The sequence below is a fragment of the Fulmarus glacialis genome, unplaced genomic scaffold (genome assembly GCF_000690835.1).
Source record: "Fulmarus glacialis isolate BGI_N327 unplaced genomic scaffold, ASM69083v1 scaffold32739, whole genome shotgun sequence".
Lineage (NCBI taxonomy): Eukaryota > Metazoa > Chordata > Aves > Procellariiformes > Procellariidae > Fulmarus > Fulmarus glacialis.
The window spans coordinates 2221-16354 of NW_009231912.1; the positions used below are offsets into that span (position 1 = coordinate 2221).

Here is a 14134-nt window from a genome sequence, read left to right on the forward strand (position 1 = left end):
TTGGGGTTTTTGGGGGCTTTTTTTTTTTTTTGATGTTTAAGTGGAACTTCTTGTATTTCAGATTTTCCCATGTGTCATACCTGAATAATACCAGAAAACACTCTTAATATATATTGTGTATCTTCGTTACAGATCGTACTATTAATCTCATTTTCTGACAGGTTTAGCGTGTTGGGGGGTTTTTGTGTGGTGGGGTTTTTTTTTGTAGAGTAAGTTCTTCATGCAGTTATTTTTCAGAAGGTTTTCTGAGGGTGGCACGGATATAAGTCCGAGGATTAACTATACTCAAATATTCCAGATGAGAGCGAAGATTTCCGGAAGCTTGCAGAAAGGGAAATCGCCTCCTGTGAAGAAGAGATAGCTGAACTGAAACACCAGGTTAGATCCCCTTTGAAAGCCTCTATTTCCTTGCTATTCTTAAATTAACAGAGCCAAATTGTCTTCTCATCAAGATAAATTCTTTTCCTCCTCCCCTCCCTGCCAATTACATTCCTCAACTAGTGTCTGTTATCCAGGGAAAAAGAAAAATGCAGATGGTATAGAGACAGCCTTTAAGTGCCTACTTGTGTCTGAAACTGTTTGAATCAATATATCTTTATAAGTAGGTGCTCTAGTTTGTCTTGTCTGGATGTACCTTTATGGATGTCCAGCTTTTTATCTATTGGAAACATTAAACTTGTATAGTATCACACACACTAGTGATTTTGAAAAAAATAGTTTAATACTATGTAACTACTTCAGACTGCTACCTTATATAGGTTCTGCATAGTATCTATGTTATTTAACATAAAAATAACGATCTTTACATAAACAAAGTGTTACATATTCTTAATGTTACTGGTGAAGTAAAAGCTGGCATTGTCACATTCTTTATTCCTTCCACAACAACACAACAGTCACTTTATAAATATTTTTTTAAATACTTATGATTGTGCCAAAAGAAAAGTAGTCTGTGGAAAGAAACATCACCTAATGCTAGTAAAGGAAGATGATTGAAAAGCATTTGCAAATCATCCAGAGTTTTGATCCAGCCTGCAAAATTGTGATACAGTTCTTTGGTTCTAGTGTATCTTTCTTCTACAGGTCAATGTAAGGCTGGCTCTCCCTTTTTAAATAAATAAATGAATAATACAGCTGAGTTGTTGTTGACGGTCTGTCCTGATGAACAGCCATAAGTCCTTAGCTCCGCAGTTGAGACTGGATTAAAAGGGAATCTGATGGGAAGGGAGATGCTCAGTTGTCTTGCAAGAACTGGCGTGTCCTGTGGTGTCCAAACGTCGCAATGCTCCTGATGGATGAAAACTTCTGTGAAGTTTCATAGGTCTTGAGAGAGACCTATGTAGCTCCTGCGGCTGCGAACAGACACTCTGGAGCCCTCCTGCAATGCAGCATCCCCCCCCGCCTCCTCCTGGCTGCTGCTGCTTCACCGCAAGAGGCGTGAGAAGCCGGTCCTCTGGGCGACCAACGAGTTAGTGCAGGAGAACGCAGCCTAGATCGATTACAGACTTGTCTGGCGTTTTATACTGTCTCAGTTGTGGATAGCAGCGTCAGAGGGAAGTCTTAGCTGGGTGTTTTTGTATTCGCAGATAGTGTTGCTTTTGATTCCTTCAGAAGAAACAGACAAGAGTGATCTTGTCATGGAAGTAACCGCTGGAGTTGGAGGGCAGGAAGCCATGCTGTTCACCTCAGAGATATTTGATATGTATCAACGGTATGCTGCCTATAAAAAGTGGAAATTTGAAATATTAGAATACTTTCCCAGTGAAATAGGTGAGTAATGAAAATACTTAATCTTTGTAACTCTTTAATTTAACTTGAAACACTCATTCATATGACACTTGAATTTCCTGACTACAGGAAGCTAATTTGCACTAACGTAATTTTAGAAGTTGAATATTGTTTGAATGTCTGAGTACAATTTTCCTCAGCTTCTGTATTTGAGAATGAAATTCCATTTCAGAAGTACTGTTAAAATACTAAAGTGCTAAAAAAATAAAACTTGTCTTTCAGTAGTTTCAAAAAGTAGAAATGCAACTAAGTGCGTGGCAGAAGAAAATTCATAAAGTGATGCAGATATCTTGTTTTAGCTTTATTTTTTTACAAATACAGATTACATACACTTTTTATTTGGATATGCTGTTCTACTTAATTACGTAATGTTTCTAGTGTTTATAGATGAGTTTGGTGACAGGTTGAAAGTCTGTTTATTATTATGGATCCCTTGGCAGAGAGGGATTAGTATAATTAAAACTATTCTTGAGGTTTAATCTCAAACATCTTGAATTTATCTGAAATAATGTCATCTGAGGATTTATATAAGGAAATGAGATGTTTGGATATAGCTCATCTGTAACAGCTAATGGATGAGCAAAGTGGGGGAATTGTTGAGATTTTGAGAGGAGAGGTAAGAGATCTAATTATTTATGAGTCTTCAACCGAAACTTCACAGGTAATCAGTTTAACAGCTTGATGCCACTGAAAGGAGATGTTTCTCCTTTCTCCCTTCTTTCTCACTGCCTCTCTGCCTGTCTGAACAGTCCTACCTCTTTCTTTTTTTTTTTGTCAGTTTTGATGTCCTTTCACTTAAACTGGCGAAGACTTTGCTTTTTATGACAGCAGTAGTTTTTTGCCTAGTTAATGTGTTAAGTCAGTCCTCATGAGCCTTAGAGCTAGCATAAGATAAGCAGCAACATGGGGCTGAATGCAAGGAGATGGAAAAATTGGATCCTCTCGTGATGATGAGCTGTGAAGTTGGTTCACTGCATCTCATGGAACAGTGTCTTTGCAAAGATGGGGATTGGTAGGTTTACACAACAAACTGAGGCAGTGGCACGTGTTAGTTAATTTTAGCTTAATCCAATTAGTGTGTAAGGTTGTTTCACAAAGATCAGGCTGCTGTCTCTGAGTTGCTGCTGACTTCTTTGCATTGGCACTTGGGATTATGTGTCTTTGCAGAGTTTCATCATGAAGTCAATCCAACTGAAAAATAGCACCCGCCCCACCCCCCCCACCCCGAATAGTTTTCAGGCAATCCAGCACAAGAGTAGAGGAGAAATGCTCATGGGGCCGGTGGAGGCAGAAGTGTGTGGCTACTGGTGGTGGCAGTGAGAAAACCAGGACCTCCTTCCAGCAGCGAGAGGTTCAGTCAGCTTAAGCCAACTGTGAAACTGCAATGCGAAACATGTCCAACCAGTGGCAGGGATTTTGGGTTTTGATTGATGGATTGCAAGCCACGTTTCTCAGCAGGCTAGATTTGCTAAGTCTGTCGGTGTTAACAGATCTGCAGGCTTACTGTTATCCATGCTGTTGTAAGTAAAGCTAGCACATTTTGCTTACGTATTGCTGTGGAGGTAATGTGTATATCATAGCGGGTATGGATCAGTAGATGGGCACTTCGGCAGCTTACTGCTCCTAGTTCAGATTTGTTGTGAAACTTTACTTGTATTCATACTTTCATCAGCATTTTTTTTCCTTTTTAGTGAAACTTTGAAGAAGAAGTGAGAAAAGCTAAGATGTTAGGATATGCAATCTGCCAGAAAAACTCTAATCTTTTTTCAGTCAACACTTAACATAATTGCAGAGAGATTTTTAGCAAGCTTTGAGAAATGTGAAGCATCTTCTAATGCTCATGTTTACTTATGCTATATTTTGGACTCAATGATATTTTTAAGTATCTTGAACCCTTTCTGTTTCAACCGTGTAGAAATTCACAAAAAATAAATATCCACAACTCTCCTAATTGAGCTTCATGTCAGTGAGCTACTTTACCCCTTCTAATAAGGGTCTTTCTGTGCCCTAAGACCCTTCTTGCATAGTACAGTTTTTGATTCGCTGTTATATATTGAGGGATTAGAAGAAGGTTAAAAAATTGAACTCCATGGAAGAAATACAGTCAGACATCACAAACTGGGAACTCGAAAATCTAGGTACAGGCTTGATTTGTTGTCTGTATTCACACTTCAAAAAAGGGAGGCCTATGCCTTCGCCTTTGAGATATGCAGATACAATTTAACTTACTATGTATTTCACTTACACTTCTGGGTTCTTAAAATCTGTCATAGAATTTGATTTTAAAAAGTGTTACATCTGTAAAATGTTCAAATAACTTTTTTAGAATTCTTAGCAGGTCACTTATTTCAAGTTGATGAACATGAACTCAGGTTTTCACAGTATCAGAATCTCCTTCTAGAGTAGCTGCTGTCGATTCATTTAATACACTTTTTTTAATTCAATGACACTTGCATTCAGTATTGTCTATTATCTAGATTTGTTACTACTAATAAATTTTTTTTTATGGCCAAGAGGTCATTTGTCAAGTAAACTGTTGGCACAGTGCAAGTGAAGGTAGGAACAAGAAGAAGCTTCATGTTACAGCGCAGCTTGTTGGTGAAAGAGGAGAGTCATGTTTATCCCCATTCATAACCAGGCAAACGCTTTGCCAGGAGCAGTTCAGCCTTAAAAGCTGACATTAACTTTTTTTTTAAAGTAAATGGAATAAACATGGTGTGGGTTAGATAAGTGTAAACAGAATGGGAGAAGGGTCTGGGTTGTCTTTATTTCATGTACTAAAGGGAGAGGAGAGTTGCCCTTTCCACTGAGGCAACCCCAGCCGTATGTACAACTTCACGTTCAGAGCACAGGTTTACAGTCAGCTTAAACAAGGGCTGTCCCACCTTCCAGCTGCCAGCCATATGTTCCTTTTCTCTCTCAGCTCTAGCAATTTGGAGGCCACAGTGCTAGTTGGATCAATCCACTGATTGGGCTTAAAAACTCTGTTATTGGATAGTTTTAAGTCAGGTCTGACTCAACTTGCAGTCCTGTGATGGGAAGAGAAAGGGAGTTGTGCTTGACTAACCTTTTGGTGAAAGCTTAGTCCTTGGACAAGGAGCCCACACCCTCAAGGCATTCTCTTTAATGCCTTAAATGGGAAATAGAAGTAATACATTAACCGAGAATATATCTAGCCTTATTTTCTCTTTGAAACTGCTAGGCTTTTAATGGATATATATTTATTTTAAAGTCTCTTGTTGCTGAGGGCTTGCCTGTGCACTGAAATCTATGTTTAGGAACGTAGGATGTAAATTTAGACAACAATAAAGGCAGCCCTAGCCTTTGTCAGCCTCTTGCAGTGTTACTTACTTGCATGACCACATATTACCAAAACCGAGGAGCTAGAAATAAATTGGGAGGTAGAGGCACTATAGATGGCACTGCCACTGAAAGACATGTTTGAACCCTCAGGTTCAAAGTGTCAGTGCTGTGCTGAGTGAGAGTGGAGTTAAGGATGCTTGCTGGTGACACTAGGCTCTCGCATCCCATCCACGCTCCATTTCTATGGAGTGCATGAGCAAAAGCAAGGTCCCACATTAAAACGTCAAACTCCTTCATTTCAGAGAGTTCCAGAATTTGGCTGAAACCTGAATGTGAGCATGTGTGAACAAGGTGAATGTTAAACAAAGCTGCAATTAAGAATTGGTTTCAGTCCGCTCTTAACTAACTTTATTGACCTACCCCAAGGGATGCCACTGCATACAAATAGCATGTTCAAGATTTAGCGTGCACGTTAAAGCACAAACCCACATGTCATTATTTATCCACTGCCTCTCACCCTGTAGTGGCAGGCAGAGACACAGATATGGGACTTTGTCTCAATCTGGGTATAAGATGCCACATAAAAAATGAGTGCAAACTTACACCCTTGTTCTGTGCACATCAGCTTTCAGGATAGAGAGGGACATTTTAACTGAAAGGGTATAGTTAGTAAGAGCTAACTCTATTTTACAGGCCTATGACATGTCTGCCAGGGTAAAGGGTTTGTTGAAATTTCATTGGATCTGGCTGCATTTTATATTAAACCTGTGTTGGTAATAGTTGATTTGAAGCAGTATGACCTAAATACCTGTCTTTTGAACCAGTTTCTTGGTCATCTCATGCTAAGCACTACGGTGCCACAGGCACGCTGTTATCACTGCAACTTAAACTCTCCTGAACATGTCACAGATGTGGCAGCAGCTCAAATAGACAGGCTGTACCCGTGGTATATATATTAATGCCAGGAGAAGTGAGAGAGAAAAGACAGAACATTAGCTTTTGCAATGAACTGCTTATCACGTAATTAATATTTTTACTCCTGACATAGCCTGGCTTCTTCCTCATGTGCAGAGGTTGCTTATGATTTTTGTAGTACTTGCTTTCATATGTAAAGGAGTAAGTAAGTTTTGTTACTCAACTACATTAATTATTTTAGGTTATATAAGATTCTTTTAGAGTAAAGAAGAAATCTTTTGTTCATTTGAATAGCGTTTGCATAGCAGTAGAAAGATTTCACACTACCTGTTAGAATGAAACTTACTGATCTAAACTGAGGATTTTGACAGATACTCTTATTTGTTAAACTACATGCTTTATGGTCAGATTTATTCTAAACACGACAGATTTATCTTACGGAATTGATAGTAGATAATGGCTATAAATTAAATCAGTGAAGCACTGGGTATGTTGAACAGTGCATTGGAATCAAAGTGGTACAGATTTGTACAAGTAGCTGAAAAATTTTAAAAGTCAGAAGGACAAAAATGAGATGAAAGAGAAAGGAAGAGGCAGTTTAGGCTATTTTCCACAAATGTGACTGTAAAAGGAAATATGTTTTAGTAAAGTTATGAGGGAATGTTAAATTTCTGTAGAATAAAAACGTGCAAACCTTCTCTGTGGAGGTGAAAAACCTGGCCTACATTCTGGCTGATGATTTTTTCCTGCTCTGCAGGGCATTTTCAGATTCTACGTTGTCTTCACTTTCCTTTTTCAAAAAGCTGCTATCTTGTCCCTATGGTTGATTTCCTTAGTCCAGAGATAGCCTAAAACAGTATTTCTGAGAAGTATGTGCCTCTTGTTTTCCTTGCCTGTGGTTTCATGTTGCAAGACTTCCACAGCAATACTCTTTCAAGGCTGCCTATCTCCCCTTTAATCGTTCCCTTGGCATACCATCCACTGTGCTGAGAATGGGATCTGGGAACTGAGCTGGATTAAAAACCAAAATGGGTAAAAAATTACATTCATTTATAGTGCCATACTTCTCTGATCCTTCAGACAGTTACACTAGCATGACTGAAGGGTTTGCACACTAGCAAACAAGGAAGAGCAAGAATGCCATAAACTAGTATTGCAACAAACTCTTTCTGTCATGAAACCATTATTGTATTGGGCTTCACTTCCAAGTTCCAAGCTGTTCAATGCTAGTTTTTAGGACATTGCTGTCAAGTGTTTTGCTGTATGTATTGGTAAGAGGGGCAGGAGTTGGAGTTCTGCTCGCTCCAAGGGAGCAAAAGATTAAAATGAAATGGAAGAGCAAAGATGAGACATGGGTAGGATGCATAGAAGAGAATGGATAAGAAGAGGAGTATGAATAATACTCATCCTTTAGTTAAAATTAAAAAATTGATGTAGTTTCTGAAGGTGGTTTTCAAAATTTGATCTTTATGTAAACTTACTACTGGTGTTAAGAGTTCTACTATGGTTTATGATTGTATGTGTGTACATATGTATGTACATGGTTCGTAGACAATCTTTTTACGTGTATAAAAAAAACTAAATTGGACTCTATAAAAAAGAATTGGACAGTCCTTTACTTGAGATAGTGTGTGAGTATGTCTGTCTGGCTTTTGTTTTTAAGAGTTTTCTTGCATTTTCGGTATAATTCTGCCTAAGTATTTAAATGGAAAATTCATAATTTTAAGAAACAAGTGACAATGATGTCTAAATACACTGAAATACAACAGCGTAGTACCAGCAGTTTTTCTTGCAGCTTTACAACTGTTTTTCTTCCGTATTTAAGGTGGCCTAAGACATGCAGTTGCCAGTATAGCAGGTCTTGAGGCTTACAAGTACATGAAATTTGAAGGAGGAGTGCATCGTGTTCAGCGGGTGCCAAAGACAGAAAAACAAGGACGCATTCATACCAGCACAATGACTGTTGCGGTATTACCCCAACCCACCGAGGTAATAGTTATCTTTCAGTATAACAGACTTTACCATGAGCAATGTTTTTACATGCCGTATTGCTGATACCCAAGTGTTTTCTGTCTCTCTTGTTACTCTCTCTCAATGATTTTTTTTAATCTTAGTTTTAAAATAAGTCATATTTGTTTGTTTATTTTTATTTTTGTCTACGGGATTGAAATAAAGAATTTCTGGATTTCCTCATAATCCTAATCTCAAGAAAATCACTGGCAGTTTACTTCACTAGACTTTGAAAATTCACTGTGACTATGTCTTGCATGTTTTGTGGAAAACTTTACATTTTCTACAAAGTAACAAAAGACTGAATTAGTTTACAGAGCTCATAGAGATTTCTTTTAGCACCTCCTCTTCCCCATTTTCATAGTGTCCTCACTTTCCCCTTCCAAAGTGTATGGTGATAATTCATTCTCGCCGTATTTGTTTGGTTAAAAACAACTGGCTAAGAATTAAAGCTTTGTTTTGATTTTTGTTTCCTGTTGACCTAGCAAATTGGTCAAAGATGTTACTCCTTCCTATTCTCTCCCGAAGTTGTCTCGCTCCTTCCTCCCAGAGACCATCGTCCCATTCCCAAGCCAGCAAAGGGATTATGTTCCATTTTATCTAAAAACCAGCTGGTCAAGTTCAAATATTGGTTAACTGCTGGAAGAGGGTGCAGAGCTTTCAGAAGAAGGGGAAGATTAGTGCTAAGGCGTGGTTATGCCTTAAGCTACTATTTGTCTGATTTCCTGGCTTCCATCATGTCGCATTCCAATCTGGCTACAAGGATTTGTTAATATGTTTATAAGTGGTTGCGGGCTACCACTCATAAACTTTAAAAAGGTTGATCTTGCCTGAATGTACCTTATAAAATAAACCAACTATGCATATTTGACACCTGTCTAGAAAGAAACAACATAAATGTGTTCTTTTTGGGGTTTTTTCTTTTCTTTTCTGTCTCCCATGACAGATGAGGCTGCATATTAATCCAAAAGATCTACGGATAGAAACAAAGCGAGCTAGTGGAGCTGGAGGCCAGCATGTCAATACCACAGACAGTGCTGTACGGATAGTTCATATTCCAACAGGTGCTTCATTTTTTCCTTAGTAGAAAACCTACATTGCAAAACTGCTGTCAGAATTTCTTCTGAAACAATGGTTTTATTTTCAAACCTGGACAACAGTAGAGCAGAGTTTTCATATAGTTTTCATATGCATTTATAGTACTCTAAACGCACCATCTCGTGCCCACTCCAATTTGTAACAGCGAAGACTACTTCAGTAGGTAAGCTATCCGTTTTGCCATTAAGCATGACACACTAAAAGCGTCCAGATCAGTTTCTATAAAGAAGTTATACTTAAGCTTTCAAATAATGGAAAAGAAACTGAAAAACAGAGTAGGTTGAAATCTGATGATTTGCCTTTTCTTGACTAGTCTCCAAAAGAGAGATTGCTCTATTTCCGAATTAAAATGTTGCTTTTAATTGCAGAGTCTACACAGGATGCCAGCTTCCATTTGTCTGCTGGCTCCTTTCCCATAGATTACACACATAATTAGGAGGCCCATCCCCAGGGCTCAGGCTAGGAAACGTAGGAGGGATAAGATACACCCTCATATGCTACCCGATTTTAGCTATCGTATCTTTTTTTTTATTGCCATTCCTAAGCTTTTTACTTCCCTTTGAGCAATCCACAACAGCTGCCTTGACTTTCATTGCTTTTTAACTTTTCCTCTTCTCTACCACAAACATTAGTCAGGCTTTACAGCCTCAGGGTAATCCTGAGTGCTCTTTATCTTCACGTATCCAGATTTTTGCCACCCATTTCTTCATATTTATTGAAGACATTAATCCATTCTGCACTTGTTGCATCACCTCAGTAAAGCAGGAGGTAAACAGTGGAGAGGATAGAATTCTGCTCAAGATACGGTGACAAAAAGGCACTCCAGATTCAAAAAGTTTTGGATTGCCTGCATGTTTAGGAAAAAAAAAAACCCACAAACTAAAACCAGCAAATGGTCTTAGTTTTTGCTGAAGGCCGTTATTAGTGTTTGTTATAGAAATCTTAAAATGTATTGCAAATTTTTTTGTGGTTATGCACTAGAGATGGCTCATAGGGGGTTTTATATCTCACCTTATCTCCTTACATTTTCCTATTCTACCTTTCCCTTCTTTATTCCTCTTGATCTCTCTTCCTTTACAATTGTCCTGTTACTTCTTCTGTTTCTCTCATCCTAACTCTTTTTATAAACCTTGATTGTGATCCAGAAAGTTGTTTATAAACAAGCCTTTCATAAAGTAATACTATGTAATCTTATAAAAGCATACTGTAATCTTACCAGAGTCACTTAAAATAAATCCAAATAACAACTTAGCTTGTGCTGTCTTCTTCCTGTATTTCTTCACCCCACTCCTTTCTTAGGCTGTTCACTTCTCATCTTAACTTGAATTGTATGTTTTGGGGGGAGAAACCACACCTTTTGTTTTAAGAAAACAGTGCCCACTTTTGTATATTCTGATCATATTCTGTATACTCACTATCATCTCATGTATTTTACTGCTCTCTAAATCCTAAATTTCCTGAAACTCTGGCCAAAAATTACAAGTATTAAAAGTGTCTTCTGTAAGTCAGATCACATCACTTGTCTTTTATTTCATTGTCTACCTGTTGTCCAACATTAAATTTCTTGTCTTATGGCTTAAAGCACCTGTACAACTCAGCCTGCACTTCTCTCCCAAAATGTCTCGTTAGACATTAATAAGCCTGGACTTTTACATTCCCAGTCCAAAATATGTATTGAAGAAAGAAACAGCTTATTGTAACATAATAAAAATCTTCTAGAAATTGCAAAACCCTTTTAGTATGTGTTACTGTTAAGTGTTAAATGTCATGATATTTTTGGCAGGGATCGTGTCTGAATGTCAGCAAGAAAGATCTCAAATTAGAAACAAAGAGAAGGCTATGCAAATGCTATGTGCTAAACTCTACAACGCCAAACTGGAAGAAGAAACCAAAAAGAGAAACAGTGTTCGAAAGATTCAAGTAAGTTTCACGTAGTAAAGATATAATTCTGTACGAGCATATGTTCTTGGGGTAACTTCTGTGTTGAACTGGAAATAATAAATGGAAATATAGAGGAACAGGAGCCCAGGAAGGACTTACACGAGGCAAAAAAATTTCATTCTACTTCAGCAATAAAGGTCGTATATTAGCCAGCCTTAAAATTTCAGTAGTATGTAAATTCTAGAGATCTAGTGAGACAAACTGGATTACAGCATGAAGAACCAGAATAGTATTAGAAAAAGATACAGTAAAATTGTTCTTTTACATGTTTGAGAACAATTACTGCAACTACTGAATTGGTCTGAGTACTGTGTAACTATAACAAATTTTGGATAATCATGGGAGGAAGAGAAAGCTTTTGCTTTAGATGCTTAATATTTCATCCTTTTTATAAAAAGACAATGATGATAAACTGATTCTTCTTGTTTGATAGATTGGGACTAAAGGAAGATCGGAGAAGATCAGAACATACAACTTCCCACAGGACCGGATTACTGACCACAGGATAAGCAGATCAGTGCATCATATCGAGTGTTTCATACTAGGGGAAGAAATGCTAGATGAAATGATACAAACTCTGAGAGAATATGCTGATTATGAATCTTTAATGGAAATTATTTCAGAAAATGAAAAAAAGAATCTATCCTGAACGTTGCTTTTTGTCAGCCCATTACAACAGACGTAGACATTTGTCTGCAAAGGAGCTTCTTGGAGCACCACCCAGAAAATGCAAATGCTTTTCAGATCATGAAAGACACCACAACTCGTTTCCTCATGACTGATAAACAGTTTTCCTACTTGCTGAGTAAAAGACTTTATTACCTTCATATGAGACATTATTGCTGCAGCAGTCCACTTAAAAAGTAAATTTGACTGGGCCAGAAGTAACTGCAGTTTTTAACTTTCGCCACTGAGAGGATGCTGATATACCACTCTCGAAAGGTACACATTAAAAAAACAGCTATTTCTAGTTCCAGTTTTCATTTAAACAACACTTTAAACATCAGTACAGTGTCAAATAGTTTACTTGAGAGAACAAAAAAATCCTATTTTGTTTGAGTGATTGGAAGAAAGTGATAAATAAATGACCCCACTACTAATCTGCATATTTGTTAATCACTTATATGTGGCATGGGAAAGGGAAAGTCAAAGTGTTATCTCCTTCATGTTTTCATGGCCTTCTGGTCCTTATTAATAAATACAAAAAATCGTTTAGGAATATCCCTTGTTCCAAAAAAAAGCAGCTGTGGAAGCCAAGTAACAAGTTATATGAATTGGTTTTGAAAAGGATGTTTCTGTTCTTGAGTCAAAAGTTAAAAGAATCGTTACATATTGTTTGGCTGATACTTCAGTCTCCATTGGACTTCAGTTCAGTTTCTCCTTTATGTTTTTACTTGACTCTCCAGTTTATTGATTTTCTAAACGTTACATGGTATGAACGGCATCTTACTGGTTTTGTCTATTTATTTAACAGCATCATAAAACATTTGATCTGTGAAAGCAAAGTAAAAGTTTTGCCTTTCTAATATACTGATACGTGTGCACGTTTATATCTGTGGGTAAAGACGACTTTTAACCTTTATTTTAGATTACATTTTACAATCCCAAATACATATAGCAATACAAAACCTGCAGCTTCCATGCCTATTTGTACCTATGCGTGTGTGTATACACACACAGAATGTATTTGAAATATAAATACCAGTAAATAAGAAATTGGAACCTAAGGAAAAATGTTACCATGAATATAGGGGTGTTTACTTTCGCCTGCAGCTTCCATGCCACATTGTACCTATGCGTGTGTGTATACACACACAGAATGTATTTGAAATATAAATACCAGTAAATAAGAAATTGGAACCTAAGGAAAAATGTTACCATGAATATAGGGGTGTTTACTTTCAGACTTCTAATTAAAATTAGTGTAAGAAATTAGAGTAAGTACCAAGTAAGTTTGCTACAGATAGCTTATAGAAATGCATGATTTAAACATCCTATATAAAAATTAACTGATTATTATCAGTTTATTATCTTCTTTTATTACATTTGAGACTGCAGTTTGAACCAATGCATGTCAAAAAAATGCATAGAATTATTTAATACCTTTATCAGCTTTGTTTTCTAGGAAATACTGCATGGTAACTATGATTAAGTTCCAAGTCTTTTAATTAAAGATGCATACATCAACTTCAGATGTAGGAGTGCCTGCATGTAACAGGTGAGGCATACATATTTCCTGTTGGTAAGTGTGAGACCTAGGTCTAGATTTACTAGCAGATTTACAACTCCCAGCTGGCACATAAGAAAGTAAAAATAAACATTGATGCATTTTGTGTGTAAAATAATTAGATATTGATTGGAGCAGAAACTAGGCCTGAAGTCTTTATTCCTACCAGATCAGTACTGTAAACAGAAGACTACAGAGCACTTGTGGCGGTCGTCTTGACCTCACTTAAAGCCAGCCTATCTTATACCAAGTGATGGACGGAGTTTGCGATTCCTTCTCTCTAACTTCAGCTTCATATTCCTCCAAACAAATAAGGGCCATCAACCAGGTCTAAGCATGGACTACTGCATGAAACTGTGTGAAGTGTGCAGGTCTTTGTCACCCTAGACCTTCCCTGGTGTTCCAGCTGCTAGCCTGGCTGGCCAGATCCTGCCTCTTCTTGCCTGGCTCCTAGAACAGACACTAGATGTGCCGGTTGCCTTGCAAGTGGCTGGCCTCTGATCAGTGTGAGAAAAGCCAGATATCCCCTGGCAGGAGGCTGACGGAGGTATCCCAAAACTGGCACCTGACAGCGGCATACGGGGTGGACTTCGCTATCTTGAGCGGCACCTCCGTGGCCTGGCACGGCAAGCTTTACTGCATAAGGACCTGAAGTCCCGTTCTTGCTCCATATTCGCTTCAGCGCAAGGCCTGTTGTCTCAGGACAAACGCAGCCCCCCCGCGCCGCGAGGGGGTGGTACTTCAGCAGCGGCGGGATCCCCGCACTGGTGCCCAGGCCGCTTAGCGCCGGTGGCGCTCCTCCTCACTGCCAGCTGTCCATAGCCTTGGTCATACTTTAAAATAAATCCAGTT

General features: G+C 38.1%; 1 protein-coding gene across 1 annotated transcript; it reads left to right on the top strand.

The window, feature by feature from the left end:
* The first annotated feature begins 298 nt into the window (after positions 1 to 298).
* On the top strand, positions 299 to 11866 carry MTRF1L (mitochondrial translational release factor 1-like). The gene is made up of 6 exons (XM_009584733.1): positions 299 to 378; positions 1587 to 1770; positions 7832 to 7995; positions 8963 to 9080; positions 10898 to 11034; positions 11489 to 11866. Exons 2-6 carry the CDS (start codon positions 1638 to 1640, stop codon positions 11702 to 11704), a joined length of 768 nt encoding a protein of 255 aa, XP_009583028.1. The 5' UTR covers positions 299 to 378; positions 1587 to 1637; the 3' UTR covers positions 11705 to 11866.
* The last annotated feature ends 2268 nt before the right edge of the window (positions 11867 to 14134 follow it).

Coding starts and splice junctions, on each gene's coding strand:
- MTRF1L (XM_009584733.1), top strand. CDS start 1,638: ATGGAAGTAACCGCTGGAGTTGGAGGGCAGGAAGCCATGCTGTTCACC. Junction 7,996..8,962: donor TATTACCCCAACCCACCGAG/GTAATAGTTATC, acceptor CTCCCATGACAG/ATGAGGCTGCATATTAATCC. Junction 9,081..10,897: donor GATAGTTCATATTCCAACAG/GTGCTTCATTTT, acceptor TATTTTTGGCAG/GGATCGTGTCTGAATGTCAG.